The following is a 10,711-nucleotide window of genomic DNA, read 5'->3' as shown; positions in this document are numbered from 1 at the left end:
AAACCTATCTTTTGTTAGAAAGAAGGTCAGAATTTTCAAACATTAACAACTTTGCCAAATATTACCAAAACAAATCGTTAATTAGGAAAATACACTTGTTATTGCCGGACAACTTTTTATGTCACTTTAGTGGCTGCAATACTTGAAAATAGACAGTGGTTCTGAAAGTCTAGAGAATCAATAATACTTCACTCAAGGGGTCTTAGACGAAATGCTACAATGAGGCCCATATAGACTCAATTCGGTTTACACACTTTTACTGGCGTGTTCAATAATGGGTAAGCACTCGTGACAAAATTTAAATAACAGGAGTAGGAAACACATGCTTTCCATCTCCTAAGTGCAGCTGAAGAAACAATTCTGATTCATCACATCGATCTTTGTCTTACAAGTAATGTGAAAAAGACTCCACAGCAAATAGCAACAAATGGCAGCAAAGAGACGCATTTGTTGGCCAGCTTTGAAATGGTATATAAATACAACGAGTTTCTACCCTACGATTAATCTTAAAATTTTCACATCTCGATTGCCACAAAAACTGAACCAAAATGAATCCTCGAAGATCAGCAAGAAATTCAGAAAAAGTGATTTTAATTCACGTCAAGACATTGCATTGGTGTTCAATCGCCTTTCGCGTTCTTCACATTAAGCGTGAACAGGATCATATTTGGCTTTAGGCGGAAAAGAAAGGTCCAACGAGGGCCACTGCCCCTCGACTTTTCGTTCAAGTCCATTGAGAGCTTGTCTTTTAATCCACGTAGAGGGGTAAGTGCTGCCTTCCTTTCCCTTTACTGCTTGTTCTCTTTATGGAAAAGAATACCAAAGCTGGATGGAACAAGGCTTGCAGCGTTGATGAAACACACAGAACAGCTGGATAAGAGGGAAGTGGTGGAGCAAGAGAAGAGGAAGATGGAAACAAGCCAGGCAGAGTCGAAGGCCAAACAACGAAGGCCAATTCAGAGCACTCCCAACGACAGCTGACACCATGGAACGGAACAAGATGAGAAGTGAGAAGTGGGCAGAGCCATAATAATAATAATATTATCATTCTGGCTCCTTGATTAAATGAACTCCAATAGGCTTGAGTCCGTTTCAATATTGACTTGAGGAAGCCCTTGATCCGTCCTCTCTAGAGCCACCATGAAGAAACGCAATGTTCGCACTCTATCCTTGATCATAGTGACCTTCACTTATTTGTTGATCGGCGCTGCAGTCTTTGATGCCTTGGAAGGGCCCAACAATGATCGGGCCTTTGAGGCCCTGACTGAAGTGAAACAAAACATGATGGATAAATACAACCTGACGGAAGCGGATTATCGCGTGTTGGAAGTGCTCATGATTGAGAAGAAGCCCCATAAGTCGGGTCCGCAATGGAAGTTCTCCGGATCGTTCTACTACGCCCTGGTGGTCTTGACCCTCATCGGATATGGCCATTCCACACCAGCTACCACGTTGGGAAAGGCCTTCACCATGGGCTATGCAATGGCTGGAATCCCTATGGCCATGGTCATGTTTCAAAGCATGGGTGAGTACACGTGGTGTGCATGTGGTAGGATGCTTCAATTGTTTTTTCACTTTGATGTTATGCCAGGAAGTGTTTTTTTAGATTCATTTCAATCCAGATTTGAAGAGAAATCTTGTGCTGCACTATAAAAATTGCTACTGATTATCTTGCTCTGATCATGCCTCTAAGATGCAAAATACCCAAACTGAATTTCAAACGTCTATCCTCTCAACAAAGAATAGGGAAAGATCCATAAGTTCCACTCGATGCAATGTTACACTGAAAAATCTGGAGTTGCAGTGGGAGAAGAAAAAGTGATTGAAAGTTTTTAGTAAGGAGTTTAGGATTAGAAACTAGCCATTCTTATGTGAGGCCAGCACCAGATTTGTGAAGAAGTTTTAGAACGAACTGACACTAGCTCTGCTGGTTAATGAGCGGGTCTCAGATTGTTTTTGGAGACTTCATCATGGCTGGCATGGTCTTTTTTCTTTTATTCTTTGTAGAGAATCTTCTTAAGAATCTTGAGAATTTTCTTAAAGTTAGGCTTGATCTTGTAAAATATCAAAAGTATCTTATTTCACCAAATGAATGATTTGTCTTTATTTCCGCTTTTGGACATTTCATGGAGTAAAAGTAAAGTTATTTCTAAGATGGAAATATGTAAAAGCATGTGTACACGGATTTTACAAGTTAGGAATTATATTCATTGCTTGTTTTCTATTGTTTTCTAATTTTTCAACAGGCCCATTTATGGGTCCAGCTTCTAACACTAGCCAGTAGCTGATCCATAATAAAATCGACCAGATTGGAGTTCCAGGAATAAAAATACAAACATTTCAATGTATTGAGGACTTTCATTAACACTCTAGCATTTTTTTTGTCTTTGTACCAGTGCAAGTCATCTGAAGTAAAAATAAACTCCCGAAATGGTTCTTTCGGATGGACAGTCTTTAGTGAACATGGTTTGTAAATTGTTACCATTGTGTTGTTTGAAGTTTTGAGGTCAGTTATAGTGCATCACACTTTTTCATTTTTTTTCCATTGTGGACTTGGTCATTGAGCGAATTGTCATTCCATTTAAGGCCATATTACTCCCAGCAACCTAAGGATACATCTAGGACCCCTACCAGACTACTGGAATCTTGGCCATTCCTAACATACACAAATTTTGCATCATCAGCCTAAGAAGACATAATCAGTAAGCTTATGAAGTGAAGAAATGAAGATGATGAGAAGTAAAGGTCCAAATATATGTAGACTCCGATCCAACAGTGTAGTCAAAGAATCGGTATGCAATGAGTTAAACAAAGAAGGGCCTAGGGGAGAGCAGAAGTAAATTTTTGTGTTTGCTTTCCTGTTCGATCACCTTGCCTCGCTAGCGTCTTTAGATCTGACAAGATCCCCATTTTTGTAACTAGGAACTTGACCCATACCAGAAAATAGAACCTTAGATTAAGCGCTTCCACGGCCAAATTGTCATGATTTCTTTTTATTTTGAAGAAGAACATTGAGTTCTTATAGTGAAGTTTGCTGTTTGGAGCCCTCTTTACTTCTCAACAGTAATTGGTCTCTGATGCATATGAGCTGCCATTAGCCAGTGAGACACTTATCATGTATCAGGTATCCTTCTCTGATCAAAACTTGATCAACACAATAAGGGTCCTTATTTGCAACGTCAGACAGCCCAAACAAAACGGGAAGAGGTACGGTAGATTGCTAAAGAAACTACTCGAGACATGCCATGAAAGCAATTTCTTTTCTGGACATTATGTGACCCAGGTCAGCAATTAAACGTAAGATTTTAATAAAATTTGCAAAAAACAAACAAGTGCACTATAATTCAATAAAGAGGAATTAGCCCAATTGGCCCTGTATTTGGTATAGGCTGCCTCACAAAGCGCCCTCTGAAATGCAGATCGTAGATCGTATTTCGTGCAGCGTAAGGGGGCAATGGGCTAATACCGTTTTGTATGCCTTGATAATTTTGAGTGCCAGGACAAACCTGCAAGCCCCACAAATAAAAAAATCAATTTCTAGCAAAGGCTTTAGATTCATAGATTAGTAACTAACAAGTCTTTCCATTTTCAATTAGGTGAGCGGATGAACAAGTTCTACTCGGTGATTATCAACAAGGTACGCCAATGGCAAGGCAGTCATCGCACGGAAGCCACCGAGTTCGATTTGATCGTGGCCTCTGGAATTACGTCCTCGATTGTTACCATAATGGGTGCCCTCATGTACCATACGCAAGAAGGGTGGTCCTTATTCGACTCGATGTACTACACGTTCATTACGTTGTCGACTATTGGATTTGGAGACTTTGTGGCACTTCAGAGACACCATTCGCTCCAAGTAAGTTGTTGCTTGTCCTCAATCAAGACTAGTCATTACTAGGGCCGGCAAAAAATTGCAGATAAATGTGGTCTTTATTGACAACAAATTTGCATAAAATATCACCGAATTTGCACATAAATTTGCAAATGGACTTTCAAAAATATAGGCACCAACATGTTCGGGGGGGTAAGGGCTATTTCTGCCTTCCATATCGAGCAACATATAGTAGAAAAGGAAAATTGTTTCATAATATCTTCCAGCATGGGGATTTGAACGTGCTATCTCGCCCGGCCTCCTGGACTGATTAGCATCTTGCACATCCATAATATCTCGTGAAAAAGACGAATCTTAGTTCAGCAACCGAAAGACAATAATAAGAGCGTAGCAAATGTATAGCCTAGCAATTTTGCCTAGAAAATTGAGTTTTTCAAGTTTCTTGAAAGTAACAGCAAGTCTATTCTTCCCAAATTTAACATCCACCTCATGACCATTTACCCCATACATCATAAAAATACGCCAAGATATGCCTGATTTTTGAAGGGGAAGTGCATTACTCAGACGAAACGGATTTCTACCATTTAAAATAGAATATCTTGAAACATTGCAATGATAAACAAGCTATTTCATATGGATGGAATGCATAATAGGAAGGGGTTGGTACTAGGTCCGCAATCTGTTTCATTCCTAGGTGTACTTTTTGTCAAAAAGACTTGAAAAAAATCAGGTCAAAAAGTGCATAATATTCCCTAAAATTGACCAGAATTCTTGAAAATTTTGATATTTTCGGCTGAAATGGCTGAAATTGCGCATCAAATTGCAAAAATGTCAAATATTGCTCTTAAGCTTGCACATGTTGCAGATGCAATAAATTTGCAAAACATTGGATTTGCAAGTTTTTTGCAAAATTTGCAGGATGCTAGTTTTGGCTGGCGTAGTCATTACTCTTTCCAGCATTTGTCCTGCTACACTGTAGCCATACTTAACGAAAGGTAGCATGACCATTCCCGGCCAACCAAGCTAAAGGGGATTGGTCGCTTCCATTCATGAAATCTTTGATATGACTCTCGAGAGAAGAAACAACCCGACGTCATTACCAAAACTATCACGATACAATACCAACTTAGCTGGGCAATGTGATGTGTCTTGACGTCTTTGGCGCATTAGGAAGACACTCACTTTATATTTAGCTTTAGTCTGTCTCAACCATATGGAAAACATTCGCTTTATTTCTTTCTATTGACATTTGCATTCAATTTTCCTACCGCCGAAAATCTAAAATCAATACTGATATGTTCTATCGAGGCAAATGACAGGATTGTGTTATGTTAGTTTTTATCATAAATGCCAGTATAGATGCTTTTAAAGTGACTCTTCCGTCTGGTTTTGAGCATCGGGTGTGGAATCTCGTACGTATCGGTATGTCACCTGGACCAGACTTTAAAGTAGTAGTACTTTGTTGCGACTTTTGGTCACGTCAGTTTGTAAAACTGTTATGTTTAAAAGTGTAACTATGCATAATGTCATACATATTGTTGTGTAATATAAAAAGTTAATACAAGCAAGAAGCAGTTTACTGGCCGTGTAACATATATGGTTTTTACTTCGCGTCATTGCAAGATAAAGGTCATGTTTTCAACTTTCAATGTTCCAAAAGTCATCTCTCAGTCAGCATCTTTTGTCGCTCTTGATCGTGACTTAAAAATTCTGCAAAAATGTCAAAATTTCTTCTATGAATTTCATACGATTTCTTCGTGGGTTCAATTGAGATGCTTCATTGCTGAAGAAAGCTTTTGGCCAAACATTTTGAACTGGCCTTTCGCCCAAAGTAGTAAAGAGATTTAGTTGTCTCTGATTCACTCTACATATATTGTCAAAAACCTTAACATAAAGGTCTGTTTTCGTTACTATAGGCCAAATAGGATGTGATTGTATTGCATTGACAAAGACCAAGGGGTTCTTTATGGGCCTTTGGATTTATCCAGGTTTTGAACGGTAACAAGATCAGCTCAAATAGTTTTTCACTAGTAACCTTTAGCCATCAAAACAAGGCAGTGAATCAGCTTATTGGTGTTAAAAGTTGACGTCGGAGAGAAAATCTTGTGCATTTAAAAAAAGTCTTAGACAAAGCGATGCTGCTAAAGCTGCCAATCCTAGTAAGCTAGATTCGGACATTGGCTTTCTTGTACCTTTTTTGTTGATCTGCTTCGTTCGGTCCAACTTCAATGTGCATTGTCTGCCGCTACCATGCCCTGTGAATGTTATTAAATTAGTTTCCTGTTTTGGTTTTTTTAATTACAGTTCCATCCCTATTACGTGTGCTGCTCGTTCATCTTCCTGCTTTTGGGCTTGGCCTGTTTCGCCTCCTCCGTGAACTTGCTGGTCCTCCGATTCATGATCCTTTCTCTAGAAGAAGACGAACAAGAGGACCTGGTGGACCAAGCCAACATCCTCACCCTTGACGGGGAGCTAATGGTGGCCACCGGAGCCCTAGATCCCAACGGAGGAGGTCGCCGCCTATTCCTGCCCAACCAGGAAATGGCCGCCACGTCCGAGCGGAACCTCTTTGCCGCGGCCAACAAAGCCGATACCACGTCCGTTTGCTCGTGCACGTGTTACGGCCGAGTCGGCCAAAGTGGCCAGCCTGTCAACGCGACATTGGGCAATGTCAATTTGGCCTCGGAAACCAACCGGACGAATGGGTTCCGTGGACCCACGTGGCGACGCTCCACCGCCCGGGCCTTGGGGTTTGTGGGCCGAATCTTTGGATGTAAGGAAAATCTCCAGGAGTTTGACGACGAGAACTTCTATGACGAGGAGACTCAATCTATCAGCAACTACGCACGATACGCTATCAAAAGGGCTTCTTTCTAAGAGGAAGAGAGCCACTCAAACGACGGATTTCTATCTCTGCTTAGCGTGTTAGGCTGTCCTTTTTTGTCAATCACCATGGGTTCTGTGTATTCATTAGATTTGTTTTCAATTATCATACAAACAAGACATGAATATTAAAGCCACTATTACAACATGAACCTTTGAGTAGTCTTGTACGACCAACATGGGTACAATGGAAATTAATGTTTGATGATACCTTATTCGTACTCGGAACTTAGCACTAATGAAAAATCATCAACGGCCGAGTTGTTATTTTTTTCTGTTTCCTCTGGTAAAATTATGGTTAATCATGGGTCTTCAAAGGGTTTGAAGAATATACTGTCATCGCCAAAGCCAGGAACATGGTTCCGTTCTTCGTCTTGACTTCTACTTAAATCTATGATATACGTACACTGAATCGTCCGGTTTGATTACTGTTTTGTGCGGATGGGCCCAGTCTGCAGTTGCCACGCCCCAGTCCAGGTTACTATTTAATCACCCCACTTGAGATGCATTGTTCCTCGATCGGGATTGAACATAAGTTCCAATCAATAACAAAGTCAAGGTTGAAATGGAAATTGTACAGACGAGACCATTTCAGGCACTCTACCTATTTACCTTGCTTGCATTTTTGGCTTGTATCAGCTATTCAAATACTGAGGCACCTAAGCCATGGCGCAAATACTTTTTTCTTCTAAGATCTCTGTTTTTTTCCAAAAGCGACAAACTTATAAAAGCTAGAAGAATCATATTGTTGAGTAGAATGATGGGCGTTGTTCATTATGCTCATTATTTTTGCGAAAGAAACAACTCTATGTTCCACTCCTTTGTGGAGCTCGCGCTATTTTCTAAATGAGCCACGAACATGTCAAGTCTTACTCGAATAACATCATTTTATCATTTTATTCCGGCACGTTCATATATGATGAGAAATACCGATAAAAAAGGCTCTGGTGTAAATGTACAGTCCTTGACATAGCGCCAAAAAGGAATTAATTATCTTCTCCTCAACTGTTATGAGTTCAAATCTCGCCATCCTGGTAACAAGTTTATACCAAGGGATAACACTCCTATTAGCGGTGTAAGGAAGTCCCCCATTCGAAAAAGGTGATCAGACGTTCAACCGTACTGGATTTATTGCATTTTCAAATGAATGGGTTACAAGACAACGGAAATCTTATTGAATTCACACAGAGCTGTCCAATAAATTATGCAAGGGCGATTCACTGTCTGGACATGGTTAGTATTTGGTTTCTTGGGATCAATGGTGGCCATCTTCTAATCAATATCCAATGGATGAGCTCCAGCTTGACCAGGCTTCACAAAGCGATATGCTTTTTAAACAACTACCTATCCGATAATGCTCATGGCGGGATTAAGATTATATTCGTCCATTATTCAGGAAGTAGTGGTCGGGGCGACAACAGGTACAACAAGAAGTGATTTAACCGGTTCTAAGCATCCAACCATTTCGTTTCCCGGATCGGAACTGCCAAGATTGATCCATATCCGCAGCTCTCTTGTCCAAGATCTCGTTGACTTCGGGGTTCTCCCAAGATCTTTTACCCGTTCGAAATTGCCAAGAGGGATCCCCTGAGCGTTTTCCCGTACGAAATTGCCAAGAAGGGTCGCCTGAGCGTTTGCCAGTTCGGAATTGCCAATTTTGGTCGGCTGAACGCTTCCCGGCCCGAAATTGCCAGCCGTTGCTTCGACCTTCACGGTCATGGAATAAGGGCGACAAGGGACGGGCTTGACTTAGAAAAACGGGGACGGGTAAAGACTCTGGGCCGTCATTGTCATACTCATCGACCTGGTTGCTCTTGGACATCAAAGGCCGGGACACAAAGGCCGGTGATTCCGCAGAGGAGTCTGCGTGACTGACGCTCTGACCGACTATCGTCCCTGAAACCAACCAATCAATCAACCCCCTGGTCCATCGTAACACTTACAACATTAACGTGAACCCGTTCAACTCACTTTGGGTCAGGGTGCAGATCAGTACTACGATTCCGGTGATCTGATGCCATCCAATTCCTCTTCCTCTTCCTGTCTTCATGCTTGTTCCAAGTGCTCAGTAACTGCAAGTCCGATTGAGGGACGATTGGTTGCCAAAAAAGGAACCCGGAGAGCTATTTGAGTTTATCACAACCTCCGCCCGCTCAAAGTACGATCTGTCCCATCTCAAGTTGAGTCTCAGGGCTTTTTATAGCCAATCTCGTCCGGGGCTAGACGGCCGAGCTCATGGACAGGAACACAAGGGTGTCCGTCATATCTGCGTTGAATGGGTCCAAAGCCCCAAAATGAACGGTAAAGAAGGAGAGGGAGAGCGAATGAGTTAACCAGCCTCTGGTAACGATTGAATTGACGGCCTCGTATGTTGCGCTTAGTAAGCATTTGCAACCAGAAGGACCAGGACTAAAAGACAAGTGAACAACACTCGGTGATTCTTCCTTTAAATCAACCCCATTTTGAACCAGAAAATGTCGACTTTTTTTGAACTAGAAATTGGCATTTTTCATGCTCACTGGATAAAAAACCTAAAGAAACCCGAAAACAAACTTGAAATATGGTTACAAATATGAGCAAGCCTTTTGATGAGATTAAAAAATGGTCACTACACACCAAATCCAAAACTGACCTCATTGACACAAAGTCTCACGCCACCTACCGTCTTGTTTATTTTACAAAAACATGCATCTGTTTTTTCTTGCTCTGATTTCTTTGAACAATCGAGAAAATATGCTATCATCTTTTGAGCCCGACTTTAACAAACTTTACATTTTTTTTTACAAATATACCTGCTTTTTCATCTTATAATTACTGATTTTGCTACCTTTTTTGTCAATTTTTTTACCTTTTAGTTACCTTTTTTGCTGACCTTTTCTATCCTTTTTTTAGAGGTCTAATAATCGCACTTATGTTTCCTCCATTGCTCAAATTGGAAAAAAAATCATCTTTCATTATCTACGTGCAGTAGTCACCAACCTTACTAAGACATGTTTCTATTCTGATTTATCTTTAAACCTGAGTGGCGAAGACCAACAGTGCGAAATCTGCTAAAAACGATACAGTTTTTGATTTGAGTAGTATTTCAGGGACTCGAGATTTGGTGTAAAATGAACAAATAGTAGTGTTTTATAAAAGATGAAATCCCTAGGGACCCGCATAAACCGTTCGGTTTGTTTTAGTTCAAAGATATAGGTAGAAATTTTAACTTTTGTCGGAGAAGAATGCTCATGTCGACCAAGGACTATAATCTGCACCGATAGGAACAATCAAGGAAGACCAAAAGATCACATGGATTCAGTCAAAAAAGGCAAGCAATAATTTCAAAGAAGCAAATGAAAAGCAAACAACCAGGAAAGGGAAGCTGAAGAATAAGCTAAAACTTGTTGAGAGTTGTTGACTTATGCATGGGAAATATCTTTTCAATAGCCATGATGAAACTAAAGGGTGTCTGAAATTTATTGACACTACAAGGCACAAAACTTGCATAAAAATGAAACAAAAATTGCAAGACGTGATTGAAATCTGATGCTAAAATTTCAAAAACACCTAATTTTCATATGCCTTTTTATTATCATGCTTATATGCAGCTAATTCTACGAGTGAATGTATTTTTCATTATCAGCAGACGCTTTGTCCAATTTAAAAAGGTGAGGGAGCTGAGAAATGACCATTTTTTTTTATTTGCAGACTTCCTTACCGCTACCGGGATTGGAATCCCAGCAGTTCAAGACGAGAAAATTATTCATTTTGCTTGATTTTTACTTATATATATTATTTGATCGACCAACGAACTGATCTGGCTAATCCTTGAATAAAAGGTTGATCCGGAATTTTGCTACTGGATCAACCCCTACGAATATTTGAGGGCAGCAAATTGAACAATGAAGGAGCCCGAGAAAGAAGAGAGTTGGACTTCATTGTTTTAACTAGCCTGGATTCTCGAGGGCTTGAAGGTGCTCTCAAAACGCACGTTAAGCCTCTACGGTCACTACA

At 40.5% G+C, this 10,711-nt stretch overlaps 2 protein-coding genes across 3 annotated transcripts; one reads left to right on the top strand and one right to left on the bottom strand.

Annotated features, from left to right (window-relative positions):
* The first annotated feature begins 618 nt into the window (after positions 1-618).
* Positions 619-6,867, top strand: LOC131893636 (two pore potassium channel protein sup-9-like). 2 transcript variants are annotated; one of them, XM_059243738.1, is made up of 4 exons: positions 619-1,007; positions 1,080-1,525; positions 3,597-3,856; positions 6,137-6,867. In XM_059243738.1, the coding sequence occupies exons 2-4, from the start codon at positions 1,141-1,143 to the stop codon at positions 6,707-6,709; spliced, it is 1,218 nt and encodes a 405-aa protein (XP_059099721.1). In that variant the 5' UTR covers positions 619-1,007; positions 1,080-1,140; the 3' UTR covers positions 6,710-6,867. The 2 variants fall into 2 exon arrangements, with proteins under 2 accessions (XP_059099721.1, XP_059099720.1); XM_059243737.1 differs by having other exon boundaries at positions 621-1,525.
* A 956-nt stretch (positions 6,868-7,823) lies between these two features.
* Positions 7,824-9,007, bottom strand: LOC131892714 (uncharacterized). Its single transcript, XM_059242547.1, has 2 exons — positions 8,687-9,007; positions 7,824-8,611 (listed from the first exon to the last, which is right to left on the bottom strand). The coding sequence occupies exons 1-2, from the start codon at positions 8,763-8,765 to the stop codon at positions 8,154-8,156; spliced, it is 537 nt and encodes a 178-aa protein (XP_059098530.1). The 5' UTR covers positions 8,766-9,007; the 3' UTR covers positions 7,824-8,153.
* Positions 9,008-10,711: the final 1,704 nt, after the last annotated feature.

This window comes from Tigriopus californicus, chromosome 2 (genome assembly GCF_007210705.1).
Source record: "Tigriopus californicus strain San Diego chromosome 2, Tcal_SD_v2.1, whole genome shotgun sequence".
Taxonomy (NCBI): domain Eukaryota; kingdom Metazoa; phylum Arthropoda; class Copepoda; order Harpacticoida; family Harpacticidae; genus Tigriopus; species Tigriopus californicus.
This window is presented reverse-complemented; position numbering and strand designations above follow the sequence as displayed.